The 16,048-nt window shown below is 43.6% G+C and overlaps 1 protein-coding gene across 3 annotated transcripts in view; it reads left to right on the top strand.

Moving 5' to 3' along the window:
- The window catches only part of BOD1L1 (biorientation of chromosomes in cell division 1 like 1), a 76,068-nt gene extending 62,479 nt beyond the window's left edge, over nt 1-13,589 (top strand). For all 3 annotated transcript variants that reach the window (XM_038745949.1, XM_038745950.1, XM_038745948.1), the window contains exons 23-27: nt 758-804; nt 929-1,013; nt 1,439-1,604; nt 9,074-9,214; nt 13,278-13,589. In XM_038745949.1, coding sequence (XP_038601877.1) covers nt 758-804; nt 929-1,013; nt 1,439-1,604; nt 9,074-9,214; nt 13,278-13,392 — 554 coding nt within the window. In that variant the 3' untranslated portion in view covers nt 13,393-13,589. The remainder of the gene's footprint in view (nt 1-757; nt 805-928; nt 1,014-1,438; nt 1,605-9,073; nt 9,215-13,277) is intronic.
- Nucleotides 13,590-16,048: the final 2,459 nt, after the last annotated feature.

The following is a 16,048-nucleotide window of genomic DNA, read 5'->3' as shown; positions in this document are numbered from 1 at the left end:
CGGTTGGGATTCCAGGAAAGATGTTCTTCTACTGTAATGAAAAGGGTAGATAAAAGTGTAATTCTCATCACAAGATTGCTAACACAAACAACTGAGGGAATGCTGTCTGATGTCACCCCTTCTGCTGTAAGCAAAATTTACACTTTACACGTATTCCTCTCTGGTTACATTTTCCCACTTTGCTGTAGATTTTTAACCTATTCATACCTAGTTTCTGCTGCTGTGACCTAGTTTGTGACAGGTCCTATTTCTTTGGGCATTTTTTTTTTCAGTTAGACTTAGAAGAGGCTATCCCCCCTGTCCAACCTTCCCAGTTAGTAGAGATAGGCTTCATTGAAGAGGTAGGTATTGAATGAAGGGAGTAAATGAGATGCAGGAAACAGTTCCAGACTTGAGTTTGTGCTCTCCTCCATTCTCTCTGGAATTGCTAGCAGGAGAAAGGAACCAAGGGAATCGATGGGAGAATTGGGGATATAGTGGGAATTGGTGAGAGAGGAAGGGAATATCTGAAAGGAACATCTATAGGACAAGCTTGAAACCTAAGGTATTTTGAACTTAATGTAGAGAGTGAGGAGGAAGGAAGCCAGAGGATGATTTTTTTTTTTTTCATTAGAATTATCTTTTCTGGACAAAAAAGTCATAATATTGCTTTAATTAGATTCGGTTTATTGCCATTTTAAATTACTCCTATGTTGCATTTGCTCGTCCTTTACTAAATCGTTAATGCAGTAATTCCTTCCTTTCCCATTTCCTAAAGGTGATTCTCATAAAGAAATAAACCTTCAAGAAAGAAACCTGGCCACTGTAAGTCACATTTTTTTTCTTCAGTTTTCCTTAAAACTCTCAACCCAGTAAACAGAAAAACAAATCTCTTTTTCATATATATGTGCCCACCCGCTTTAGTTTTGTTTAATTTAATTATACCTAGGATGACGGGGAAGACAAGACCGTCGTGACGGTGCGCCGGAGAGGAAGAAAGCCTAAACGTTCTTTCACTCTGTCAGAGGAAACCGGTATGCATCCCAGAAACTGATTGTAATGAACTGAAAATTGTTGACATTTTCATAGCATACTCTTATACGATCAGCTTTATTTTGTTTTTCTTTCATTGAGACAAGAAAACTAGATTACAAGTAGTAATATTTTTCCGTAAATATGTGAAGATTGCTACAGTATCATGTCAAAAGTGATATATACCAGATGTTGTTCTGAGTCCAAGTGAATTTTTCTGAATTCTGGCTGTGACCCATATGAATAAACTGTACTAAATGTGTTTGAAAAATGAAGTTAAACAAACGTGGATTGCAAGTGCTGAAACATAAAGGAAGCTGAGAACTACTTAATCTAGCTGCAGGCCAGTTTTGAGTTCTCCAAACTGAATGAGTTTGGAGGGATCTTTGGGAAATGTGCAATGCTCATGGTAGATTTTATACGACAGAAACATCAGAGCCAGAAAGAAAACGCCAAAAGTCAGTGTCTGAGACAGTGGAAGACAAGAAAGAGCCAGAGTCCGAAGAGGAAGAAGAAGAGGAAGAGGACGAAGAGGATGATGAAAAGCATTTAAGAGCCACAACTAGATCAGCTTCAAGATTAGAAGCTCAAAGGTAAAAAGGCTTTGAAAATCCCAGACCTTCCATAGGCTGTAGCATATGTCTATTTCCACTTGTATTATCCTTGGTGGAGAACTGGCCTTTTAACTCTCTGTGAGAAACCTTAAAGTCTTTTGCTCTCAGATCCTATTTTTCATCCCTTGAGCAGTTTGGGGTTCACCTCTGATCCATCTCGTGCTAGTCATTTATTCATTCGTATAGTCCCACTTGGATGTCCCACCGGCCTCTCCACTATCTACCTGAAGCTGAAACATCTAGAAATGAGCATGTTGTTCTTTCTTCATAAATCCATCAACCAATTAGTGGCGTTTACTGAGCGCTTACTGTGTGCAGAGCATTGTACTAAGCCCCCTGGAAAAGTACAGTGCAGGAGAGTTCATAGACACGATCCCTGCCCACAGGGAGTTTATGATCTGCAAGGAGAGGCAGACGTTAAAATAAATTACAGATGGAAGAAGTAGAGTGTAAGGATGTGTAGTACAAGGATGTGTTCGTAAGTTCTGTGGGTCTGGGGGGAGTATCATTCAGTCGTATTGAGCGCTTACTGTGTGCAGAGCACTCTACTAAGCGCTTGGGAAGTACAAGTTGGCAACATATATCAAAGTCCGTAAGGGGTGTAGAACCAAGTTGGTAGATGAGGCAGAGGAGAGGGTGTGTAAGGGAAATGAGGGCTTAGTCAGGGAGGGTTTCTTGGAGGAGATGTGATTTATTTTTTTTTTTTAGGAGGGTTTTGAAGGTGGAAGAGGTGGGCTGTTGGAAATGAAGGAGGAGGGAGTTACAGGCCAGAGGGAGGACGTGGGCAAAGGGTTGGTGGTGAGATAGACAAGCTCACGGTACAGTGAGTCGGGTGGCATTAAAGGAGCCAAGTGTTCAGACTGGGTTGTAGTAGGAGAGCAGCGAGAAAAAGAAGGAGGGAGAGAGCTGATTGAGAGCCTTAATACCGATAAGGAGTTTCTAGAGTATAGCACCAGGATTGGAGCTTTTTTGTTTTGGGGGGGATGTGGGGATTGGCACGTTTGAAGCAGAGGGGAAGCAGCCATTTGAGCGTGTGAGGCTAAAAACGGCAACAAGGGGAGGGAGGAGAGTGGCAGCAACTAACTTGCTCAGTGGTGTCCACAGAAGCACTGGGCCCTTGCCCCTCTGTGTACTCTTGGGATGGGCCTTCTTCAGTCTAGGGGCACAGTGAACGCTCTTGTCTTCCCTCAGCCTTTCCCTGAGTGAAAAATCAGGGGTAGAAAAGTAGGCTGCCCATTTCCACCCATGTATGATTAGAATACACATCACTGAGGAGCAGAGAAATCACGAGAAGGCAGTCGACAAACTAAAGTGAATAAGCCGATAACCCAAACAACCAGAAGGCTTGTCCTTTCGATTTTTTGTTCACTCATGACCTGGTGAACTCACATTTGTTGAGTGCTGCCTTTTCCCCATCCCTGACCCCCTTTCAACAATCCTTCTCTTGGTCCGGCTTGTCTTTTCTCAGTAATATCTGCCCTTCTTCAGACCGAAACAACTAGTGCCGTGCTCTCGACCCTAACAAACTCACCCTGAGCCACTTCAGCGACGTTTTCACTGTTCTCCTGATGGCCAGCCTCTGCCAACCATGGCCTGTCTTACTTGCAGCAGAGTCATCTTAATCAGTCGATCCATGGAACTTGAGTGCTTGCTTGTAGCAGATCAATCTACTAAGTGCTATAGAGAGTACATACAACAGAATTGGCAGACATATTCCCTTCCCACAGTGAGCTTGCAGTCTAGAGGAGGAGGGAGGTAGTAATAGAAATTATGGTGTGTGCATAAGAGCTGTGAGGCTGAAGGTGGGATGAATTCCAAGTAACCAAAGGTTCATAGACAACACAGAGGGGAACGGGAGTTCAGGAAGGAGAGCTGAACTGGGGAGGACTTCTTCTTCTTCATCATTACCATCATCATCAGTGGTATTTATTGAGCAGTTGGTATGCACAGAGCACTATATTAAGTGCTTGAAAGAGTACAATACAGTGTTCAGATACATTTCTTGCCCACAACGGTGCTTACAGTCTAGAGGGGCAGAAAACGTTAATATAAATATATGAAATATATTATATATAGATACGTACATAAGTATTGTGGGGTTGAGGATGAAGTGATTATCAAATCAATCAATCATATTTATTGAGCGCTTACTGTGTGCAGAGCACTGTACTAAGCGCTTGGGAAGTACAAGTTGGCAACATATACAGTCCCTACCCAACAGTGGGCTCACAGTCTACAAGGGGGAGACAGAGAACAAAACCAAACATACTAACAAAATAAAATAAATAGAATAGATATGTACAAGGAAAATAAATAAATAAATAGAGTAATAAATATGTACAAACATATGTACTTATATACAGGTATGTATATATGTATATATATATCTGATATATATATTTGATATATATATATCAAATAATAATGATGGTATTTGTTAAGCGCTTACTATGTGCAAAACACTGTTCTAAGCACTGGATCAAATGCCCAAAGGTCACAGATCCAAGAGCATAGGTGACGCAGAAGGGAGAGGGAACTAGGCAGCGTGGCATAGTGGGTAAAGCACGAGCCTGGGAGACAGAAGGTCATGGGTTCTAATCCTGCCTCCGCCATTTGTCTGCTGTGGGACCTTGGGCAAGTCACTTCACTTCTCTGGGCCTCAGTTCTTTATCCGTGAAATGGGGATTGAGTCTGTGAGCCCCACAGGGGACATGGACTGTGTCCAACCCAATTTGCTTGTTCCACCCCAGTGTTTAGTACAGTGCCCGGCACGTAGTAAGCGCTTAACAAATACCATAATTCTTATTATTAAAAGAGGGTTTAATTGAGGAAGACCTCTTGGAGGAGATGTGATCTTAGGCTTTCAAGTTGGGGAGAGTGGGAGCCTGGCATATATGGAAGGAGGAGGGGGTTCCTGATCAGAGGGGAGATGTGAGAAAGGGGTTGACGGTGAGATAAATGAGATCAGGGCTTAGTGAGCAAGGCTGGGTGAGGTAGGACGGGATTAGTGGATTAAATGCTTTAATACCAATGGTAAGGATTTTCTGTTTGAAGCAGAGGTGGATGGGCAACCACGGGCGGTTCTTGAGTGGGGAGACGTGAACTGAATGTTTTCTTAGGAAAAATGACCTGGACAGCAGAATGAAATGTGTACTGGTGTGTGGAGAGACAGGAGGCAGGGAGGTCAGCGAAGAGGCGGATGCAGTAGTCAAGGCGGAATCGTAGGATGAGGGCTTGGCTCAGCATCGGAGCAGTTTGGATGGAGAGGAACGGGTCGCAAAGTGAAATAGACAGGATTTGGTGACAGGTTGAATATGCTGATTGCCTGAGAGAAATGAGTTGAGGATAATGCCGAAGTTGTGGGCTTTAATGGTGTTGCTTATAGTGATGGGAAATGGAAGGGTAGGACAGGGTTTGAATGGGAAGGTAAGGAGTTCTGTTTGGCGGGGCATCCATCGAGAGATGCCATAAAGGCAGGAGGAAATACAAAACTGCCAAGATCAGATCAACCTACTTGTAGTCCTGTCTGCCCAGAGGTCCTCAGTCAGTCCAGGTGCCAATTGGATCAAATCAGAACCCAAAGTTGGGCTTCCAAGCTTCCCACCACCTTCCTCTCTTCCTTCATTTCTTTCCTAGCCTTCTGTACTAGCCACGCTAACCAAGCTTCACCATCCCAGGACCTTCCCTTCCTTCCCATTCTCCATCAGACTTCATCCCTCCTCTTCAAAAGTCTCTTCTTTCACTGGGCCTTCCCAGGCTAACACAGCAGACTGAGCGTTCCAGTCATTCCCCCCAATACTCCTTTATTGCTTGAGAGAAGCAGTGAGGCCTAGTGGAAAGAGCAGAAGGCTGGGAGTCAGAAGACCTGGGTTCTAATCCTGCCTCCACCAATTGTCTGCCCTGTAACCTTGGGCAAGTGAGTTCACTCCTCTGGGCCTCAGTTACCTCATCTGTAAAATTCGTTCATTCATTCAGTCGTATTTAATAATAATAATGATGGTATTTGTTAAGCGCTTACTATGTGCAAAGCACTGTTCTAAGTGCCGGTTTAGATACAAGGTTATCAGATTGTCCCACGTGGGGCTCACAGTCTTAGTCCCCATTTTCCAGATGAAGTAACTGAGGCACAGAGAAGATAAGTGATTTGCCCAAAGTCACACAGCTGACAAGTGGTGGAGTCCAGATTCGAACCCATGACCTCTGACTCCAAAGCCTGGGCTCTTTCCACTAAGCCACGCTGCTTCTCTTCTCTGCTTCTCTGTGTGCAGAGCACTGTACTAAGCGCTTGGAAAGTACAGTTCAGCAACAGATAGAGACAATCCCTACCCAGCAACGGGCTTACAGTCTAGAAGGGAGAGACAGTAAAATGGAGATTAAGACTGTGAGCCCCAGGTGAGATATGGACTGTGTCCAACCTGGTTAACTTTTATCTGCCCCAGTGCTTAATATAGTGCATGGCATAGAGTGAGCACTTGGCAAATACCATTATTCATAATAATAATAATATTTCCTCTTCAAATATCAACACTTAGAGCATCATGTGCCGGCCTAGCCTGAGAAATCTTCACAGCAGGCAAGCTATGGGTCCTCTCTTTCATCAATCGTATTTATTGAGCGCTTACTATGTGCAGAGCACTGTACTAAGCGCTTGGGAAGTACAAATTGGCAACATATAGAGACAGTCCCTACCCAACAGTGGGCTCACAGTCTAAAAGGGGGAGACAGAGAACAAAACCAAACATGCTAACAAAATAAATAGAATAGATATGTACAAATAAAATAAATAGAGTAAAAAATATGTACAAACATATCCTCTCTTTGTATCCAGTGGGGCTGTAACTCCATTAATTTTTCAGTCCGTTGACTGTCTTGGAATGTCAGGCCCCACTAGTTTCACGTAGATGCGGGTGGGTTAGTATGAATGTGTGTGGGTGTTTGTCCTTGTGATTCTGCAATAATTTCTCAGTCTTTATTCTTGTCTCTGATTCTTGTCTCTCCTGTCTACTTGATGGTTGGATGTTGGTGTAATCCTGCTACCTTTTTAAAACCCTGAGAATGGGAACTGAGCCAAATTTAATTCTAATTCCCTGTGGCAGAGTGTTCCAGCTGCAGTCGATTCTGTTGAGGGAATGTTATCCCCAGAACTAATTGGAATCGTCTAATAGAAGATGGGACCAGCGGTTGCTGTTCCTGCGTGTCCTACCCTCCCTGTTTATGCAGCCGGAGAGATAGCAAACTGAGGCAGATGTCGTTTTGTCTCTGAGATTGTTTTCAGCTGTTCTTATACGTAGCCAATTTTATTTCCCCCATCATTCATCCTTCATGTCAACTTGTCATTTATGCCTGTAAAACCAGTAATGATCATGACATTAATTAAGCGCTTATGGAGTTCTAAGGACTGTGCTTAAGTGCTGGGGTAGATACAAGATAAGGATAGAGCCTGGGAGTCAGAAGGTTGTGGGTTCTAATCCCGGCTCTGCCCCTTGTCTGCTGTGTGACCTTGGGCAAGTCACTTCACTTGGAGAAGCAGCGTGGCTTAGTGGAGAGAGCCCGGGCTTGGGAGTCAGAGGTCATGGGTTCTAATACCACTTCTGCCACTTGTCAGCCGTGTGACTTTGGGCAAGCCACTTAAGTTCTCTGGGCCTCAGTTCCTTCATCTGTAAAATGGGGATGAAGCCTGTGAGCCCTACATGGGACACCCTGATTACCCTGTATGTTTCCCAGCGCTTAGAACAGTGCTTTGCACATAGTAAGCGCTTAACAAATGCCATCATCATTATTATTATTCTCTGTGCCTCATTTACCTCGTCTGTAAAACGGGGATTGTGACTGGGAGCCCCAGGTGAGACAGGAAATGTGTCCAACCCAATTTGCTTGTAATAGTAATAATAATAATGATGGTATTAAGCGCTTACTATGTGCCATGCACTGTTCTAAGCACTGGGGTAGATTCAAGGTAATCAGGTTGTCCCATGTGGGGCTCACAGTCTTCATCCCCATTTTACAGATGAGGGAACTGAGGCCCAGAGAAGTTAAGTGACTTGCCTAAAGTCACACAGCTGACAAGTGGCAGAGCCAGGATTAGAACCCATGACCTCTGACTCCCAAGCCCGTGCTCTTTCCATTAAGCCACGCTGCTTCTCCCCCCCAGTGTCTAGTACAGTGCCTGGCACACAGTAAGCGCTTACCAAAAACCATTATTGTTACTATTATTATAATTAGTGTGTACACAGGTCTCGAACCACATAGGACTCACAGTTTAGAAGGGAGGGAGTACCGGTGTTTAATCCTCATGGAGCTTTAGTGACTCACCCAAGGTCACACAACAGGCAAGTGGCAGAGCAGGATTTGAATCCATGTCTCAACTCCCAGGACCATTCCCACCTCAAGCCTCCCTCCCCCACCCATGATTTTTCAAAATTGCATTTTAAATATTAGAAACTGGTAATTTGTGTGTGGGCTTTGGTACTGCCTTTCGTCTGAAGATGTAAAATCAAGCCACAGAGCGCACATTGGATTTGATAATAATAATAATAATTGGCATTTGTTAAGCACTTACTATGTGCAAGGCACCGTTCCAAGTGCTGGGGAGGATACAGGGTGATCAGGTTGTCCCACGTGGGGCGCACAGTCTTAATCCCCATTTTCCAGATGAGGTAACTGAGGCCCAGAGAAGTTAAGTGACTTGCCCACGATCACACAGCAGACATGGTGGAGTTGGGATTCGAACCCATGACCTCTGACTCCAAAGCCCGGGCTCTTTCCACTGAACCACGCTGCTGAGAACCTTCATGTCTTTTAGTCTGTGACCATGCCTGAACTCATTTGACTCTTAAAAATCTGATTTTTGTTAAGTCTATGAAAATCACTAGTGATTCTGCTTGGCATCAAATTAAGCAGCGTGGCTCAGTGAGAAGCAGCATGGCTCAGTGGAAAGAGGATGGGCTTTGAAGTCAGAGGTCATGGGTTCAAATCCCGGCTCCGCCAATTGTCAGCTGTGTGACTTTGGGCAAGTCACTTCTCTGTGCCTCAGTTACCTCATCTGTAAAATGGGGATGAAGACTGTGAGCCCCCCATGGGACAACCTGATCACCTTGTAACCTCCCCAGCGCTTAGAACATAGTAAGCACTTAATAAATGCCATCATTGTTATCATTATTATTATTATTATTATTATTATTTCATTTTATCTGATTTTGTAATTCTACGAAAATGATCAAATTTTCCTGGCCTGATGTTTTCCTGTAAAGATACATGCTGTTACTTCTCATGCGTCTGTCAGCTCCTAATTATTACAGAATTCTCCAGACCCATTTAGGGATTTTAAATAAGGCTGTCGGCGAGAGTTTTTTATTGTTAGAATGGTTAGCAATTCCCTGGAATAATAAGTAAATGGTATGCCTCCAGTACACACACTGCATTCAATTTTTATTTTAAATTTATTTCAGAAAGCAGCCAAGCAAACCAACTACACGTGCAGCTTCTAAACTTAGTAGCCCAGAAACAGCGTCTCCGCGAAATCGCCAAAAATTATCAAAAGAGAAGCTGTCGACCACCGAAAAAGTTAGTAAATCTCCCCCATTAGGAAGGTAAGTCTCAAAATTAATGGGCACATCTTATATTTGACTTCTGTTTCCATTAAGAGTATTCATTTTTCTGTGCAAATGCTGTCTTCTTGAATGAATTTAGGAGCTTTTCAGCCTTTTACTGTGCTTGTTACCTTACAAATTAATCAGTCATTGGCGTTTATTGAGTGCTTACTGTGAAGAGCACTGGGCTGAGTGCTTGCTCAGTAAGCGCTTAGTACAGTGCTTTGTACACAGCGCTGAATAAATACAATTGAATGAATGAATGAGTGCTCTCAATGAGCTTCAGTCTAGTTGCGAAGCCACATTAGAATCTACTACGGGTAGGGAAAACAGCGGAGTATTTGGATAAATGTATATATATATAAGTGCTACGAGGTTGGGGCAAGTATTCTGGGCAACTGAAGTATGTACTGAAGGGAGTGAGACTAATGTGGAAAGAATAGTGTTTAGTCTAATTATTATTAGCAGTAATAATAATGACTGTGGTATTAAATGCTTACTATGTACCAAACACTATACAAAGCGCTAAAGTAGATAATTCAGTGAGAAACAGACCCTCTGTCACACGGGGCTCACAGTCTGAGTAGGAGGGAAAACACATTGAATTCTCATTTTACAGATGAGGAAACTAAGGCAAGGAACACTGAAATGAATTGCCCCGGGTTGCAGAGTCAGGAGTAGAACTCAGGTCTCCTGACTTTACTAGCCCATGCTGCAGTGACACAGAAGGGAGGGCAGGTAGGGTGAGGAAATTCAGAAAGGCTTCCTGGTGGAGGTGTGATTTCAGTCGGGCTTTTTAATGAGAGATAGTCTCCCGGTTATTGAGGGAGAGAATTCCAAGCAGGAGGGAGGGAATGAACAAGAGGGTCATTGGTGAGAAAGAGACAAGATCAAGTCAGCCTAATTAGGTCGTATTGGAGGAGCAAAGTGTGCAGGCTGCGTTGTAGTGGGAGAGGAGGGAAATAGCTGATTGAGTGCCTTCGTTCATTCCTTCAATTCAATCGTATGTATTCATTCATTTCATTCAATCGTATTTATTGACCGCTTACTTTGTGCAGAGCACTGTACTAAGCGCTTGGAAAGTACAATACAGCAATAAAGAGAGACAATCCCGGCCCACAACGGGCTCACGGACTAGAGAGGGGGAGACAAACATCAGTACAAGTAAAGCCCATAGTGAAGGGGTTTTTTGGCATGAGGATGGATGGGCAGCCATTGGAGGTGTGTGCAAAATGATTTTTTCGATAAAGGATTTAGGCAGCAGAAAGAAGTGTGGACTGAAAAGGGAAGCGGTGGGAGGGGAATAGGTCAGCTCTAAGAAGCTTATGCACTAGTCAAGATAGGATATGACGAGTGCTTGGACGAGGTGTGATAGCAGTTTGGATAATTCCTCTAGACTGTATGGTCATTGTGGGCAGCGAACTCTTTTGTATTGTACTCCCAAGGGCTTAGTACGGTGCTGTGCACACAGTAAGCTCTTAGTAAACCCGATGATGATGACAATCGATAATTTGGCAATTGCCTGAATATGCAGATTGAATGAGAGAGATCAATCAATGTATTTATGAAGGGCTTGGGAGAATACACTCTAACAGAGTTGGTAGACAAGTTTCCTGCCCACAATAAGCTTACAGTCTAGGGGCAGAGACAGGCATTCATATAAGTAATTATGGACATGTACGTAAGTTCTGGGGGGCCGAGGTGGGGGTGTAAAAAGAACAAATCCAAGTGCAAGGGTAATGCTCAAGGGAGTGGGAGAAGAGGAAATGAGGGCTTAGGGAAGGCCTCTTGGTGGTGATGTGTTTTTAAGGAGGCTTTGAAGGTGGGGAGAGTCATTGTAGGATATGAAGAGGGAGGCATTCCAGGCCAGAGGCAGGACATGGGTCAGAGGGCGGTGATGAGGTAGATGAGGTGGAGGTACAGTGAGTAGGTTGGCGTTAGAGGAATGAAGTGTGCAGGCTGGGTTGAAATACGAGAGCAGCGCGGTGAGGTAAGGGGGGCAAGGGGATTGAGTGCTTTAGAGCTGATGGTGAGGCGTTTCTGTTTGATGCAGAGGTGGATGGGCAACCACTGGAGGTTCTTGAGGAGCAGGGAAACAGACTGAATGTTCTTGTAGAAAAATCAGCTGGGTAGCAGAGTGAAGTGTGGACTGGACTAAGGAGAGGCAGGGAGGTCAGCAAGAAGGCTGATAAAGTAATCAAGGCAGGATAGGATCAGTGCTTGGGTTAACATGGTAGCAATTTGGGTGGAGAGGAAAGGGCAGATTTTTATGATGTCGTGGATCGACAGGATTTAGTGACGGATTGACTGTGACCAGAGATGAGTCAAGAATGATGCCACGGTTGCAGGTTTAGTAGTGGGAGGATGTGGTGGTGTCAACAGTGACAGGAAAGTGTTTGAGAGGACAGGGTTTGGGTGGGAAGATGAGGAGTTTGATTTAGACTGGTTAAGTTTGAGGCATCAGCGATATATCCAAATAGCAATGTCCAGAAGCAGGAAGAAATGTGAGACTTCAGAAAAGAAGGGTGTGCATTGTAGCATCTTATTTAACAGAATCAAATCACACGTGGAAGTCATGAATCTGACTAGAAATATAGTGAAAATTAAAGAATTGAAAACTGAGCAGATGGGGAAGGAAAGGAGACACTGAAGGTGCTTCTTTCTTGGGGTGCCTCTTGGTTAGACCTGGTAAGGAACACTGGGTAGAATATGGTGCAAAGAACAAATCTTAGAGCCATCGTCTGGAAGGCTAACAGATAAAAAATGGCTTCCGTTTGGCCTCTGCATTCTTGTCCAATTTTCTCTTTGGAGTTTTGGACACACTACAGATAGGCACCTCCAGCTCCTTGCCTGGATCTTGTCTGCCAATTCTACTGTGTTGTACTCCCCCAAGTACTTTGTACAGTGCACCGCCCACAAGAAACACTCAGTAATTACCCTTGATTGATATTGCTCATTGCTCAAAGTGAATTCACTACCCTCTTGATTCTGTTATACTCTACCGAACGCCAGGAAAACCAACTGTAAATATGAATCAAGTCTTTTCAGGCAGATTACATTTGACATTGCCAACCAACCCAGCCGGCACACTTCGCTCCACTAACTCTAACCTCACTGTACCTCCATTTCGTCTGCTTTGCTGCCAACCTCTCGCCCACATCCTGCCTCTGGCCTGGAACGCCCTCCCTCCTCATGTCCGACAGACACTTAGCCTCCCCCCATTCAAAGCCTTATCAAAGGCCCATCTCCTCCAAGAGGCCTTCCCTGACTAAGACCTCCTTTCCTCTTCTCCCACTCCCTTCTACGTTGCCTTGACTTGCTCCCTTTAGTCATCTCCCCCCGCCAGCCCCACAGCACTTATGCCCATATCTGTCATTTATTTATATTCATGTCTGTCTCCCCCTCTAGACTGTAAGCTCATTGTAGTCAGGGAATATGTCTGTTCATTGTTACATTGTACTCTCCCAAGCACTTAGGACAGTGCTGTGCACACATTAAGCACTCAATAAGTGCAACTGACTGATAAACATGTTACCAAAGTGGTTTTCAAAGTTTCCCCCAGCCTCTGTCAGGACAGAACAAGAGAACTGGTTTACCGCTCGAGATGGAGCAGAGGACCTGTGCCGCTTATATCCCACAACGAGCCCCCTTTTCCTCTCCTCCTCCTCCACCCCATCGCCCCTACTCCCTCCCTCCGCTCAACCCCCTTCCCCGCCCCACAGCACTTGTGTATATTTGTACCTATTTGTTATTCTATTTATTTTATTAATGATGTGTATATATCTTATAATTCTGTTTATTTATATCAATGCCTGTCTACTTGTTTTGTTTTGTTGTCCACCTCCCCCCTTCTAGACCGTGAGCCCAGTGTTGGGTAGGGGTGGTCTCTCTTTGTTGCCGAACTGTACTTTCCAAACGCCTAGTACAGTGCTCTGCACACAATAATAATAATAATGGTGTTTAAGCGCTCAATAAATGCGACTGAATGAATGAATGAGTAAATGAGCGATCAACAGATGTGATCGTAATTCTTAAAGGCATTTTTCTTCTGTTTGTCCTCCAGGCCAAAGGCACAGCTGTCCCCCTCCAAACGCAAACGAGAGCCCAGCCCGCCAGCCATCCGCACCAGAGGCCAGCAGAAGGGTGACGAAACCCCAGGGAAAAAAGCCAGGCGGTAAAGCCCAGCACCCGTTCTCCCCTGGTTCGAAAAATGGTGGAGTTGCCATGGGAGGAGTCTCTCTGGTCATAGGCTTGCTTTTTTTTTTGTTTTTTGTTTATTTTTTTGTTCCTCGTTTTTTGTTTTTTTTTTTTAAAGAAAAGGGATGCGCATGTGCTCAAGTTAATAAAGGCAAGCTTTTTCTTTTTGTGTCTTAAACAGCTTTATATAGTATTGTTTATATGGGATATCGTGTACATTTATTTCAGATAAAACAAGTAAGTTTACTTTGTACCAGAATTAAACAAAGTAGTTGTATATTTTAACCCTCAAAATTGGGATTTCCCAATGTGACACATCGCTAAGGCAAAAGCTTCCGGGCCACAGGGCATCAAGGGGCCTAAATTGATAATCTTTGTACAGTATATAAACATGTAAAAATAGGTTGTATTTTACTCTGTGTATGATGCTAATCGATGATGGACACTTTATTTATTTTACAGAGGACTTATCTGTGACCTTTACTATATATCTCAGTCTATTTTTTTTTTTTTTTATGAAAATGGTTTTAAATGCTATGCAGTCATCAGTAGGGAATAATTTCCAGGATTCCGTCCGTCTTGAAAATTCTCCGAATCTGATCTGGCAGGAGGAGCTCTTTCGCATGTATTCCAGTAGAGTAGATTAGCTAAAGAAAGGAATTCCGTTTCTTTTCTGTTCACAGTTGTGACTATATTAAATGAAACATGTAACTTGTTTTTAGGTTATATTTGCATCTGTAACTTTATTACCAACCTCAGAAAAAGAAATAGTTCCTAGTTTAGTTAGCTGACTCAACTCACTTCGGGCAAAAACTTCTCTAGTGGACGTTTGGCCTCCTGCTAGCTGTTAGGTTGAAATTTACTTAATTGTTCTTTCAGTATTTGTCCTTTTCAAAGAAGAGCGATCCATTGGGCGTTAAAACCATTTCTTCTCAGATTTGTATAGCTTCAGCATTTTAGGTTACGTTTTCTACACAGGTATTTCAAAGATGGAACTGGTGCTAACGCCGGTCTTTTTTTTTTTTTTTTTCTAACCATGTTTTAATTCCCATAAAGAGCAAAATGTCCAAGCTTAGTTTTTCATAAGATTAAACCGTTCTTATGATCGAATTTGTCTCTTGCAATGATGCGATCAGTTGCCAAATAATCTGAGATGATTTGAATCTGTTTTGTTCATATTCCTGTGTTTTATAATTAAAATTTACATTCTGTGTTTGATTTTGGGGGGGGGGGGGGACGACTCTTACTGTAAGGTGGATATTTCTGTCATTTTACATGGTTTCTTACTGAGATTTCTATATAAATTATAAAATGTTTCCCAACACTTGCTTTGTAAGATTTCTTGTATTTTTCGGTTATTCAAATGCCTCTCAGCAGCAGCGTCTTTCCATTTTTTGGCCTTCAGTTGGTGGTTTCGTATGGCAGATAACGTTTTGGCGTAGCAGATAGAGCACGGGCTTGGGAGTTAGAAGGTCATGGGTTCTAATCCCGGCTCTGCCACTCGTCTGCCGTGTGACCTTGGGCAAGCCGCTTAACTTCTCTGTGCCTCAGTTACCTCATCTTTACAATGGGGATTAAAACTGGGATCTCCATGTGAGACAACCTGATTAACTTGTATCTACCCCAGCACTTAGAACAGTGCTTGGTACATAGTAAGCTCTTAAATACCATTATTATTATTATTATTATTCATTTCTCAGCTGTAAGATGGGGACTGAGACTGTGTCCATCATCATCATCATCATCATCAATCGTATTTATTGAGCGCTTACTGTGTGCAGAGCACTGTACTAAGCGCTTGGGAAGTACAAGTTGGCAACATGATTTGCTTGTGTCCACTACAGTGCCTGGCACAAAGTAAGCGCTTAACAAATACCACAAATAGTAACATCATTATTATTAATAATACTTACAGTATGTATTAAGCACTTACTATGTGCCAAGTGTTGGGGTACATAACCAAGCACATGAGACTAGATTAGAAACAGATAGCTGCAGATTATTTATCTGTGACCAGATACTTCACAAAATGTTTCTGCAGACAGTTTGGTCAGTACATCTTTAAAAATCGTAATTCTTACTCAAGTATCCATTCCTAAAATACCCGATTGACAAGTCAGTAGTATCGAGCACTCACTGCGCACAGAGCACGGGTATTGAATGCTTGGGAGAATACAATTAATAATAATGATAATGATGGCATTTATTAAGCACTTACTATGTGCCAAGCCTTGTTCTGAGCGCTGGCGGGGTACAAGGTTAATCAGGTTGTCCCACCGGGGGCTCACAGGCTTCATCCCCATTTTACAGATGAGGGAACTGAGGCCCGGAGAAGTGACGTGACTTGCCCAAAGTCACACAGCTGACAGTTGGCGGAGCCGGGATTCGAACCCATGACCTCTGACTCCAAAGCCTGCCCTCTTTCCACTGAGCCACGCTGCTTCTCCTGAAGCAGTAGATTACAAGGAGAGCAGAGTATAATTGAGAAGCCGCCCGGCCTAGTGGAAAGAACGCGGGCATGGCAGTCACCGAGCCTGCATTTTAATCCCACTCCATCGTGTGTCTGCTCTGTGGCCTTGGGCGAGTCACTTTGCTTCTCTGTGCCTCAGTTGCCTCATCCATAAAATGGGAATGAAA

Source organism: Tachyglossus aculeatus, chromosome 4 (assembly GCF_015852505.1).
Source record: "Tachyglossus aculeatus isolate mTacAcu1 chromosome 4, mTacAcu1.pri, whole genome shotgun sequence".
In the NCBI taxonomy this organism is placed as follows: Eukaryota; Metazoa; Chordata; class Mammalia; order Monotremata; family Tachyglossidae; genus Tachyglossus; species Tachyglossus aculeatus.
This window is presented reverse-complemented; position numbering and strand designations above follow the sequence as displayed.